This window comes from Pongo abelii, chromosome 16, assembly GCF_028885655.2.
Source record: "Pongo abelii isolate AG06213 chromosome 16, NHGRI_mPonAbe1-v2.0_pri, whole genome shotgun sequence".
Taxonomy (NCBI): Eukaryota; Metazoa; Chordata; class Mammalia; order Primates; family Hominidae; genus Pongo; species Pongo abelii.
Genome location: NC_072001.2, coordinates 93153644 through 93166787, shown reverse-complemented (window position 1 = coordinate 93166787; position 13144 = coordinate 93153644). Strand labels below are relative to the sequence as shown.

General features: G+C 52.1%; 1 protein-coding gene and 1 non-coding gene across 7 annotated transcripts in view; both read right to left on the bottom strand.

Annotated features, from left to right (window-relative positions):
• Positions 1 to 1024: 1024 nt before the first annotated feature.
• ZNF710 (zinc finger protein 710) overlaps positions 1025 to 13144 on the bottom strand; it is an 82195-nt gene continuing 70075 nt past the window's right edge. For 5 of the 6 annotated variants that reach the window (XM_024232928.3, XM_054531867.1, XM_054531865.1 and 2 more), the window contains 3 exons: positions 9966 to 10157; positions 8946 to 9120; positions 1025 to 3551 (listed from right to left, as the gene is read on the bottom strand). In XM_024232928.3, coding sequence (XP_024088696.2) covers positions 3382 to 3551; positions 8946 to 9120; positions 9966 to 10157 — 537 coding nt within the window. In that variant the 3' untranslated portion in view covers positions 1025 to 3381. Of the gene's footprint in view, positions 3552 to 8552; positions 8614 to 8945; positions 9121 to 9965; positions 10158 to 13144 lie in introns of all 6 variants that reach the window. The other variant, XM_063716305.1, reaches the window with a different exon arrangement.
• Positions 6745 to 6807, bottom strand: LOC112129159 (U7 small nuclear RNA). Its single transcript, XR_002911578.1, has one exon. It is a non-coding gene; the product is annotated as a U7 small nuclear RNA (small nuclear RNA).

The window sequence follows — 13144 nt, the reverse complement described above, 5'->3', positions numbered from 1 at the left end:
TGGCTTGAACCTGGGAGGCGGAGGTTGCAGTGAGCCGAGATTGTACCACTACACTCCAGCCTGGGTGACAGAGCAAGACTCTGTCTCAAAAAAAAAAAAAAATTGCTCTATGCAAGTTCTTTAGCCCCATGTAAAAAGTAAAAATAAAAGTTGCTCTAAAGCTACATATAATCAAAAGAACTGTCCTCTGCATAGTAAGTTCTGCAAAGCTTCTACTTTTTCGTGTTAAAATGTCCTGGAGAAGAGTTGTAGCATCTTCATAAAGTCCTCGCCAGGTGTGGTGGCTCCTGCCTACGGTCCCAGCACTTTGGGAGGCCAAGGTGGGAGGATCACTTGGGCCTGGGAGTTTGAAACTGTAGTGAGCTATGATTGTACCACTGTACTCCAGCCTGAGTAACAGAGTGAGACCCCATCTCTCAAAACCCCGTCTTACAAAATCCCTTTCCTGAATACTGGGGGGAATCCTATGGCTCCTGAAACCCGACCATTGCGGTAGACTGAGTGGCTTTGGAAGGGTGTAGCCCTCCATCCACACTGGTGACCCCCTGCTTCCTTTTCCTGAGTAATGCCCTGAAACTCTCAGAGCTATAAGAAGAAATGTGGACTGCTGGCTCCAGCAGGCCCAGCCCCTGGGAGGAAGCTCAAGGCTTCCTGCCTCTTCTTGCCTGTCACCAGCACAGGGCTGGCAGCTCTGCAGAATGCAGCCTCGGAAGCCCAGCCTGGCATCGGGAGCTGGCTTCTTTCCTGAAACCGTGTGGGTGGGTAGGGAGGGGAAGCAGCTTTTCTCTGCAAGTGGTGGGAATACAGGGGCCGTGGCCCACACCACTCTCTTGGGCCCGGGGCAGCTGGCTGTAGGCGCCTGGCTCTGCAGGGGGCCATTTTAGTGCAGAGGATGGTCTCAGCCTCCCCCGGGCCCTGGAGAGTGCAGCCCTGCTGTGTGGGGCTGGGAAGTTTTGCTGGGAGTTCCTGCTGGGAGTGAGGGCCAGGTCCCCAAGAGCTGGGGAAAGAAGCATTTGCAGTCACCTCACTAAAGAATATTCATTTATTTATAATTATTGCTAAGTAAACTTCTCTTTTAAACAGGAACATAAAAACACAGTAGGGCTTTGCACAAGTGGAATCTCTAAACAGTTGGTTTGTATACATGTCAAAATAAGTTAGAATGGAATTTGTCCAGGAGTTTCCAAGTCACCCGAGAGGCTGTGCACCTCTTTTGAGAAGGTTAGGGAGGGGTACAGACAGGAGCCTTTGCCGAGACCACCCCCCAGCTCAAACTGTGAGTTGTGCTGTTTCCTCCTCCTAGCTTTGCCCAGGTCCAAGGCACAGGGCAGGGGGCGTTCAAGTATCGAACCTCACGGAGGGCCAGTGCTGACGGCGGGGCTGGGGGAGGGAAAGGAGAGCCCCACCCTGGGGGCCAGACCTTCTCCCTTCAGTGTCCAAGACCAAGGCCACTGCACTGGCAGGAGGGAGGAGGAGGTACAGGGTTCTTTTTGGTACCAGGGGAGAAAGACGTGGGAAGAGGTAGTTGCAGGGGATGATGCCTTCTGCTCAGCAGGAGAAAATGTCTTATACAGTGACGGGGTCACTGCCACCTGAGGGTCATCATGGCGGGCACCTGGGAGGTCGTGGGGCTTCGGGGTCTGGAAGCCATACTTGGGCCACCTTGTCCACCCCAGTCCTGATCACAGTCACCCTGAGGCCTGGCTTGGTCCTTCACTTAAGGATCCAGCCTTGGGGGTGGCTGCGCTGCAGATTGGTTCCTCCCACCCCAGGCTGTTCCCTTCTCCGGGTTTCTAGGCTGAAGCTAGTGGCTTCATCTGTGCCTTTGGGGAAGACCCCTGCTTGCCCCTCCCCACTGAGGCCTCAGGAGGCAAGTGGGCGGGGGTCCGGGTGCCCTAGAGTTCCTGAATGTGCTATTTCACTGCCCTGGGCCTGTCGTCTCTGGTTCCAGGGGCAGGAGCTGGCGTGGGAACAGAGGGGAAGAGAGCAGGCGAGCGAGGGAGCTAGCTGTTGGCTGAGCAGAGTCAGCAGCCCTGACAGCCGAAGATGGGACATGGGACGGAGCAAGTCAGCGATTGCAGGAGCCAGGCAGGGGTGGAGGGCTTCCCAGCTCTGCCTTCTCCTGCCTCCCACCCCAGCCTGCTGAGGCTGCTGCCAGCGGCTGCACCTCCAGGGCCAGGGTGACAGTCCCCATGGAGCCCCAGTCCTGCCTGGCCAGGCTGCTCGGGGTGGGTGGGTAGGAAGCACGCACAGCACACGAGGAAGCTTACGCTTGGAAAAAGAAAATGCATCTCCATCAGAAAAGGTCATAGGTGACACACAGTTGGAAAGAAAAAAATAATAAATTACCTTCAGAAGACCCCCTTTGCTCAAAAAAACCCTTGATTTCCCTCTGTGGGCTTTACTTTCCTTTTTAAAATACGTTGCTCTTTCCGGGAAGCTGCTGACTCGTGGCTATCCCCGTCGCAAGGTGGACACTGAGGAATAAGAAATGACTGCGGTCCCCCTCCCCGACAGGTGGTCCTGGGCCTCCCCCAAGAACAGCGCTTCTTGGTCCCCCGTGATGCCCTCACTCCGCCCTGCCCTGCCCCATGCTTCTTGTTTTGTTAGTGTGTGCCTGACGCGGGGCCTGTCCTGGCTTTGTTCCTAGTGGGGGCCCCCTGGTGAGGCGCTCCAGCTAGGGTCGAAGTGGATGACATGTGTTGCAATCCACTTTAGGGACACCTACTTCCAGAAAGAGATGTAGGACAGGGGTCTTCTGCAGGCTGGGCGCCCCCCAGCTGTCCTGCAGGCCAGGGCCAGGGCCACATGCACACCTGGCTTGAGGAGCGCATGGGAGACCCCGGGAGGTAGAAGGCAGAGTGCCCTGCCTGGCGGTCCGTCGACAGGGCAGGGAAGGGGGCCTGGACAAGGTAGGGGTGGGCAGTACTGGCCAGAGGGGAGCTCAGACATCCTTAGAGGCAGGAGTTGGCCACGAAAAAGACATGGCTCAAGTGGTCTCTTTTTCCAGTGTCAGGACCCCTGAAGAGCTCTGCTGGGCCTGGAGAGACCCCGAGGGCCAGTGCCCTTGTGACCTGTCCCCAGTGGCCCCACGTCTCCCACTCCCCACGGAAGCAGGCCAGGGAGACCCAGATCTGGGCCTCGTGTGTTCTCCTTCCCTTGCTGGGATGCCTGGGCCTGTGCTGGCTCACAGCCGGGGCCAGTAGTACAGTCTCCATTTGGTCTAAAGGTCCCTAGTGGTGCAAATGACTCGGGGAGGGAGGGCTCAGAACAGTGGGGCAGTAGCTTGTTTCTCGGCTGCAGGAGGTGCAGCCTGCAGCCCATGGGTCTCACCCCCATGCCCTGGCCCCCTGGCCCCCGTTAGGGGTGGCCCAGCTTGCGCTATAGCACGTTGTAGTAGGCCATCTCTTTCATGGCCTGTTCAGTGAGGACACTGGCCTCGGCGCTGCTGTCCACGCTCGCATAGCTGTAGGCATTCTCCTCAAAGTCCTCCATCTCCTGCTGGCCGTCGAGCTCTGAAGGGTCAGTGCCTGTCAGCTCCATCATGGGGTCTGTAAGAGAGGGGCACAGTCAGACCTGGCTGCCGTCTCTCGGGAGGAGCCAGTCACCCCCACGCAGGAAGCTGATGGCCTTTCTAAAGAGAGGGCTTCCCAGTCACGGCCTCCAGGAGTCTCAGCTGCCTCTCAGCTTTCCCACCCTCGGACGCCTCAGGGTCCTGTGGCTTCTAGCTGGGTCACCAGACCTAGGCCCCAAAGCTGAGTGTGGGGGAGTGGATGCTATCAGTGAGGGCCCTTGTGGTGGAGAACTGCAGGCCTGGCCTTGAAGTCTTCTTTGGGCCATTCCTTCATTGACCCGTCAAAGTCACTAAGCCCTACTTATTCCTTCTCTGCAATGTTTCTCGTTGGCCACGGGAAGCTGCCTGCATGACATCACCTTTGCAACACTTATTAGTACCTGCTGCATGCCAGCCACTTCACAGGCCTCGCCTCATCCAACAGTCACAACAACGCCATTTAGCAGCTCAAAAGGCTGAGGTTTAGAGAGGTCAATCAACTGCCAAAGGTCACCCAGCACATGCTGTTATTCTGAGCCACTGTGCTGCTCTGCCTTAAACTGCTGGAGGAGGCTGTTCCTCCTCTGGCCTCCTGCCAGCATCTGTGCTTTTCTATTGGTTCTAGCCATTGGTATCCTTGGGCCTGGCTCTCTAGGGACAGACAAACACTCACGGTAGGTTCATAAAGATATGTCAGGCAAAAACTCTTAAGAGGCCCCTTGTAATTTTATAAAATTGAAATCTCATTATAAAGCTCTTACAGGGGAAGCCCAGGGTAGGATCTGGGGGACCTGGGAGGCTGGCAGGGGCTGTGGCTGCCCCGCAAAGTGCATTCTGGCCCTGTCTGCTGAGATGTGTGTGTTTTGGGGGAAACAGACCCCAGGCTGGGGGCAGCCCTGACAGGTCTAAGGCAGGCTTTCTCAACCTTGGCACTTAGGGCCATAATTCTTTGCTGTGCGGCTGTCCTGTGCATTGTAGGATGTTTAACAGCATCCCTGGCCTCTACCCATGAGAGGCCAGTAGCATCACCCCAGTTGTGACAACCATAAATGTCTCTAAATGTGGCCAAATGTCACCTGGAAGACAAAATCACGCTCAGTTGAGAACCACTGGTCTAAGAGTAATCCCATCCCTTCCCAATTAGTGGTTCAGGAATAGGCATGTGACCCAATCCTGTTGAGTGGGTCATGAGGAAAGGCCTGCTAGTAAGTTCTTAGCACCTTCTCATTGGTGTCAGAGAGCTAAGGGGAGCAGGCTGTCACTCTTCCATTGGATGTGAACAAGGAAGCACACACCCTGACGGCCACTGGCAGCCATCTTGTGACCATGAGGATATTCGCAGCTAATGCTGTGGACAGAGGAAGCCTCACCCTGATGTCACTGTTGGCAAGCTGAATCAGCCAGCTCTGAAGAGGGCCTAGACTTTGAACCATTTCTTTTCTTTTTTTTTTTTTTTTGAGACCGAGTTTCGCTCTTGTTGCCCAGGCTGGAGGGCAATGGCGCAATCTTGGCTCATCGCAACCTCCGCCTCCCGGGGTCAAGCAATTCTCCTGCCTCAGCCTCCCAAGTAGCTGAGATTACAGGCATGCGCCACCATACCCGGCTAATTTTTTTTGTATTTTTAGTAGAGACGGGGTTTCTCCATGTTGGTCAGGCTGGTCTCGAACTCCCAATCTCAGGTGATCTGCCTGCCTCGGCCTCTCAAAGTGCTGAGATTACAGGTGTGAGCCACTGCGCCTGGCCCCATTTCTTTTCTTTCTTTTTTTGACAAGGTCTTGCTCTATTGCCAAGGCTGGAGTGCAGTGGTGCAATCATGGCTCACTGCAGCCTCAAACTCAAAGCGATCCTCCCAACTCAGCCTCCCGAGTAGCTGGGATGATAGGTGTGCACTACCACACCCGGCCTTGAGCCATTTCTTAATCGATTTCCTTATTGTTTAGGCCAGTCTGAATGGGTATCTGTTACTTGTGCCTGTAGCATCTAACACACTGTGAGTCTTCCGGACTTTATAAAACAAGGTCACTTGACCCATATCTTATAGATTTGGGCTGTTTCTTCCCTCAGTCCTAGTGCCACATCCTTACGTTACACAGCTGCTTTTAAAAACAAGCTAAATAAAGCACTTTGGGGGCCGGGCGCAGTGGCTCACGCCTGTAATCCCAGCACTTTGGGAGGCCAAGGCGGGGGGACCATGAGGTCAGGAGATCAAGACCATCCTGGCTAACACGGTGAAACCCCATCTCTACTAAAAATACAAAAAAATTAGCCAGGCATGGTGGCGGGTGCCTGTAGTCCCTGCTACTTGGGAGGCTGAGGCAGGAGAATGGCGTGAACCCAGGAGGTGGAGCTTGCAGTGAGCCGAGATTGCGCCACTGCACTCCAGCCTGGGCGACAGAGCAAGACTCCGTCTCAAAAAAATAAATAAATAAATAAAATAAAGCACCTTGGGAAAATTTCTACTTGTGGATCTCTGTACACTGTCCCCATTTTGTTTATCAAGTCTATTGGTCCTGTCCTGTGGGCCCCAGAGAATAGTCTGTAGCATTTTTTATAAGGACATTGATCCACCTCCCCAAATGACAGCCCCATAGTTACTAGATCGTTGTCTAGAATGTATGCTGCCTTCCTTCTGCATACGCATCAAGCCTGGGCTTCCCAGACCAAGGCTGTATGCGGGAGGTGGGAACCTGGAGCCCAGTCGTTCCAGGGCCAATCGCTTCATTCTGTCATCTGGTACGGCCAGGAATAGAGCAATTCTAAGCATCCCTGGTGACTGAGCTCATATAGAAAGAGGTTGTGCCTTAACCACCCCTAGGAACAAGCTGTACAGAGACAGTCTTTTTAAAAAATCTTGTTTGGGTGGTGGGGTGGGGGTGGGGCGATTTCTGGTAAAAACCGGAAAACCTGCTAAACAAATTCTTTTTTTTTTTTTTTTTTGAGTCAAAGTCTCACTCTGTCACCCAGGCTGGAGTGCAGTGACACGATCTCGGCTCACTGCAACCTCTGCCTCCCAGGTTCAAGTGATTCTCCTGCCTCAGCCTCCCGAGTAGCTGGGATTACACGCATGTGCCAACACGCCCAGCTAATTTTTGTATTTTTAGTAGAGACGGGGTTTCATCATGTTAGCCAGGCTGGTCTCGAACTCCCAACCTCAGGTGATCTGCCCACCTTGGGATTTGCCTCCCAAAGTGTTGGGATTATAGGCGTGAGCCAGTACACCCAGCCTAACAAATTCTAAAAGAGCTGTAACATTGACAGTCTCTTCATGGTCCCAGTTATTTCCTAAAGGGCATGTTCTGCTCTGGTTCCTTCTGGTGGGTTAGCAACAGGGCAGATCCACTAGAATACAGCTCTCAAAATCTACTGCACACCCCAAGTGCTTTACAAAAATCCTGATCCCAGGCCACATTCCAGATCACTTACATTTGAACCTCAGGTCCAAACTCAGGCAACAGCATTTAAAACATTCCTCAGGTGACTCCCAGCATGCAGCTGATGTGCCAGCCAGCCCTCTGCAGTCTGGATCAAAGGTTCTCAACATGAGGTCCCTGAACCAGCAGCCCCTTTGCTAAGAACTGGGAACTTGTGGGAGAGGCAGCGTCTCAGACCCCACCCCAGATCTACTGAATCAGAAACTCTGGGAGTAGGGCCAGAACTTTGTTTCAACAAGCCCTCCAGGAGACTCTGAGGCACTAGTCTGGTCCAGTGGGTCTCAAACTTGACTGTGCAACAAATGGCCCAGAGACCTTTTTGAAGTGTAGAGTCTGACTCAGCAGGTGTGGGTGGAGCTGAGAGGCCAGCAAGATCCCAGGTGGGGCCGACGCTGCTCATCCTTCTACCACATTTTGAGTAGCAAGGAGCTACCAAGAGCAGCCGACGGGGTTTCATTCTCATCTACTGGAAGCAACCTTAATAGACAACTGAAAAACAAAACAAAACAATGGAGATACCTGTTTCTGCCAGAAAACCCAGGCCATTCACTGGTCAGCTGTTCCAAAATCAGAGTTAAGGCTACCGCAGCTGTTCCTGCGTGCCTGACTGCATTCCAGTAAATAATCCCACGTGGCAAGTCAGCTCACCTGGTTACTGCCAAAGCATGTTCCCAGCTGGTATGACTCAGAGGCACACCAGAATTTCTTTATTATTATTATTATTTGGCGATAGGGTCTTGCTTTGCCACCCAGGCTGGAGTGCCGTGGTCCGATCACAGTTCACTGCAGCCTTGAACTCCTGGGCTCAAGTGATCTTCCTGCCTTAGCCTCCCAAGTAGCTGAGACTATAGGCACACGCCACCACACCCAGCTAATTGAAAAATATTTTTTTAGAGACCAGGTCTCACTATGTTGCCTGGTTTGGTATCAAACTCCTGGCCTTAAGTGATCCTCCTGCCTCGGCCTCCCAAAATGCCAGGATTATAGGGGTGAGCCCTCATGCCCAGCCAGAGAGCACCAGAAATAGCTCCAAACTGTAGAAGGAGCCTCCCTGTAGCGCTGTCGGCTCCCTCCTTCCTGTGGAGTCTCCACAGCAGTCCCTCCCCACCATGAGGCCAGAGAGGCTAACAGCTTTGCTGTCACCCAACAGAAATGCTTTAAGTACTGACCACTGCTGGAGGGAAAGGCTACCGCTAACGCTTGGGATGTTTTCTGACAGCCTCTGAAACTTCTACGAACTGCTGAGGTGTAGGATCCTCTCCTAAAATTTCTCCCAGATCTTAACGTCAGGCCCATCTGGCCCTTTCATGAGTATGTGGGTTATAGTCTCTGGCAGGCACTTGTGAAGAGTGTGACTGATTGACACTTTTTTGCCTTGGTTGCTGGGAAGCTCAGATCTCCCCTCTGCATGTCCCTTCCCTAAGACCTCCCATGGTGTACTTGGAGTTGGGACCTCACCCTGGCTCTCCCTTATCTTTCTAGCTGCCATTTTTTCCCCTTTTTAACTTTCTTTCCCATCCGCTTATTTGAAATATTATCTCACGGTAACGAAATAAAGTGTCTGTCACCTCCTGCTGTGTTGTCATCTTGCATGAGCTACCTAACTTCTCTGTTCTTCAGTTTCTGCATCTGTAAAACGATGATAATAACAGAGCCAACCTCACTTTGAGGATCACATGAGTTAATAAAGGCCTGGCACACAGTTAGCACTCAATAAATGTTAGTTATGATTTTTATTATATTGTTTACGTGAGCTCATTTAAGTCCTTTGAAGAAGACATAAATATCCCATTGTTATTGTCATCATGGCCCTCCAGGGTCCGCCCCTCTCCAGACCTGAGCCCACCCCAGTGAAGTCTCAGCCTTGGCCAGCCTCCCCACTCCTCTAACTGGGCAGGAGGCTCCTGAGTGCGCCATGTTGGTATCATTCCTGCTCTGTCCATTGCGCTTGGCCCACCCACCTTGGCTGTCCAGGCCGATGTCCATGACGCCATGCTTGACCTTCATGTGCCGGCTCAGGTTGCCCTTGAGATTAAACTTGCTGGAGCAGTAGGGGCACTTGAAGGGCTTGCTGCCCGCATGCAGGTGCATGTGGCCCAGCAGGTTGTACATGCGGTTGAAGGACTTCCCGCACACCTAGAACACATCAACCCGGTGTCCTGAGCCTGTGCAGAACCTGCTTTCCCCGGACCCCAGCCCAGTCCCACCTCTATGGCTGTGCCAGAATCCTATTCTTTTTTTTTTTTTTTTAATTGAGACAGACTCTCACTCTGTCGCCCAGGCTGGAGTGCAGTGGCGTGATCTCGGCTCACTGCAATTTCTGCCTCCTGGGTTCAAGCGATTCTCCTGCCTTAGTCTCCCGAGTAGCTGGGACTACAGGCACGTGCCACCACGCCCGGCTAATTTTTTGTATGTTTAGTAGAGAAGAGGTTTCACCACATTGGCTAGGCTGGTCTCGAACTCCTTACCACAAATGATCCACCCACCTCAGCCTCCCAAAATGCTGGGATTACAGGCATGCACCACCATGCCTGGCCCAGAATCCTGTTCTTTATGGACAGTTCTCTCTTTATGCTTTTCCGTGTGACCCCAGACACCCGAGAGACAGGGACACAAGCCATCCATTGCGGGTCACTGCTCCTGTGGGTCTGCCCCACTTTCTCTGAGCCGGAGTTATCAGAAACCCAGGGCTTGGATCTCTAGCTGCACTAAGCCCTCAGGCTGGGGTCCTTTCTCTGTGGCTGCACCGTGCCCTTCACTCCCTCCCCAGCTCTCAGAAAAACCCAACTTCAGCAGCTTTCAGGATCTGAATCCCCACCTGCCCTCCCAAGCCCCAAAGCCCAGGCTAAGTTTCACCCAGCCGGGGCTCCTCTTGCCCGCACTGGCCAGGCCGGCGCTTGGTGGGCCACAGCTGCTACAGGCATGCTGATTCCAGGCCACCCTTGGGGAGGTCCCAGCCCCGAGGCCTGACGGCCTGGTACCTTGCATTTGAATGGCTTCACGGGCGAGTGTACAATCATGTGGGTCTTGAGGGTCTGCTTCTGCACAAAGGTCTTGAAGCAGATGTGGCACTGGTAGGGCCGGACGCTGGTGTGGATCAGCATGTGCCGCTTCATGTTCGCTTGTAGGGTGAACTCCCGGCCACACACCTCGCACTTGAACTCCTTCACGCCCTGTGGGGTGGGGGGTGATGGTCAGGGCCACACAATGGGCACAGCCTCTGGCAGTGACCCTTGGTGGGGAGCTGGGTAGGTGCAGGGCCATAGCATCACAAAGGCACACTTTCTGGGAAATGTCTCTTTTTGAGGGTATTCCAAAATAGGTAACACTTGTTTAAAACCACCGAAGAATGCTGGGGCAGAGCCACTTACTCCAGGAAGCCTTTCAGTAATAGATAGAAATAGGCTGTGCCTTACTGTAACGATCCAGATACTTCTGTCTCCTGCCCCCAGGGTGGATGTGTACATAAGGTCTGTACTAGTGCACGAAGGCAAACGTGTGCTCATTCATTCATTCATTCAACAACCATTTACCGGGCACCTGCTCCAAGCCAGTACCACACTAGGCGGCAGGGGCCTGGGGTCAAGAAGACACAGGGTCTGCACGCTGTCTGTGGACCGTTTCATCAGATCAAGGCCACGCGTATGTGTTTTTATCCTCCGTGCTGTCTCTTGGTGGCCTTTTTGGTTCACAGACCCTTTTGATAATATGATTAAAGCTATGGACACCCCTCCCAAAATGGCACTTAGGTCTATGTAGAATTTCGAAGGGTCTCAAACTCCCGGAGCCTATCCACTGACCTCTTGAAAGTGTTTTCCTAACTTCCCTGGTGATAATAGCCACCTGTAGTTCTTATCCAACATACAGCCTTGCAGGCCGCTCCCTGGAGGGTCTAATTCATGGGGCCTGGGATGGACCCAGGAATTTTTATTCTCAACAGGGCCCCCAGATGATTCTTATCATTGATGGACTTCGGGCTGTTCACCCCCAGGAGACGTGGATTCCAGGAGAAAACCCACTGGTTTGGACTGTGAACTTTCTTTTCTACGGTTTGGAGGTCACTCCCAGAGCAGGACAGGGTGTTGTGTGCAAAGGGGTCCAATTTATTATCCATGGAGGAAAATTAGGATAAAAGCTGGGAGCTGGGCTGGGCGCAGTGGCTCACACCTGTAATCCCAGCATTTTGGGAGGCTGAGGCAAGAGGATCACCTGAGACCAGGAATTCAAGACTAGTGTGGACAACATAGCAAGACCCTATCTATAAAATTTGAAAAAGGCCAGGCACGGTGGCTCATGCCTGTAATCCCAGCACTTTGGGAGGCTAAGGTGGGCAGATCACAAGGTCAGGAGTTTGAGACCAGGCTGGACAACATGATGAAACCCTATCTCTACTAAAAATACAAAAATTAGCTGAGCGTGGTATGCGCCTGTAATCCCAGCTACTCAGGAGGCTGAGGCAGGAGAATTGCTTAAACCCAGGAGGCGGAGGTTGCAGTGAGCCGAGATCACGCCACTGCACTCCAGCTTGGGTGACAGAGTAAGACTCCATCTCAAAAAAAAAAAAAAAAGTAAAAATAAATAAATAAAAGAGTTTTTTTTTAAATTGGGAGCTGTTTTCTTTTTGATGACTTAGTAATTTAGTAGGAACCCAATGGGACATGTGTCTGTGGTCACAGCTGCTGTCTTAACTGCTTGTTTGGTATAAAAACTTTGTATTATAACTTAATGATTCCCGTGTCTATGTCTCTTAGCAGCAGGGACTGTGTCTTGTGTTGTATACCCCCTCTTGACACATCACAGATGTGTATGACCACCAGGGGGCCCTGCCATTCAGGAGTTTATTTTATAAACACATGATGTGCACATTTTACAAATTTAGGCTAATAATAGGGACATTTTCAGTTTTATTAGCCTTTGGTTTTTGCTTTCAGCTTTTCTTCACAGTATTAACACTCTGTGGACTTGGGATTTTTTTTTTTTTTTTGAGACGGAGTCTTGCTTTTGTTGCCCAGGCTAGAGTATAGCGGCACGATCTTGGCTCACTGCAACCTCTGCCTCCCGGGTTCAAGCAATTCTCCTGCCTCAGCCTCCCGAGTAGCTGGGACTACAGGCGCCCACCACCACGCCCAACTAATTTTTGTATTTTTAGTAGAGACGGGGTTTTGCCATGTTGGCCAGGCTGGCCTCGAACTCCTGACCTTGTGATCTGCCTGCCTCGGCCTCCTAAAGTGCTGGGATTACAGGTGTGAGCCACTGTGCCGGGCCCTGGACTTGGGATTTTTAAGTCCCCTAGTAGAGGAGAAAGATGGAAAATATATAGCATATGTGCTGTCACCCTGCACAGTCACTCCTTGCAGACATTAACAATCAATCATAGGGTTTTACTGCCAAGCCTAGATTCAGTTTCAGAATCCTTTTCTCTTTTTGGAGACAGAGTCTTGCTCTGTTGCCCAGGCTGGAGTGCAGAGGTGCAATCACAGCTCACTGCAGCCTTGACCTCCTGGGCTCAAGTGATCCTCCTACTTCAGTCTCAGGTGTAGCTGGACCACAGGTGTGTACCACCATGCCTGGCTAATTTTTTGATTTTTTTCTTTTTTTTGAGATAGAGCCTTGCTCTGTCACCTGGGCTGGAGCACGGTGGTGTGATCTCGGCTCACTGGAATCTCTGCCTCCTGGGTTCAAGCTGGGACTACAGGTGCACACCGCCACACTCAGCTATTTTTAAAAAATATTTTTAGTAGAGCCAGGGTTTCACTATGTTGGCCAAGCTGGTCTCAAACTCCTGGGCTCAAGTGATTCTCCTGCCTCAGCCTCCCAAAGTGTTGGGATTACAGGTGTGAGCCATTGCATCCAGCCCAGAATTCTTCCTTTTTTTTTCTTAAAAAAAAAAAAAAAAGTCTTGCTGTGTTGCCCAGGCTAGAGTGCAGTGGCTATTAATAGGAGCAATCATAGCCTCAAACTCCCGGGTTCGAGCAAACTTCCCACCTCAGCCTCCTGAGTAGCTGGGACTACAGGTGTGCAGCGCCATGCCTGGCTAGACTCTTTCTTGACATTACATTTTAGGCAGCTACTAGCAGTTGACTGGAGGAGCCTCTGCAATGAAACCTACAAATTGCTGGTTTCTAGGCCTGGCAGGGTGTTAACAGCTCCCCAACTCCCT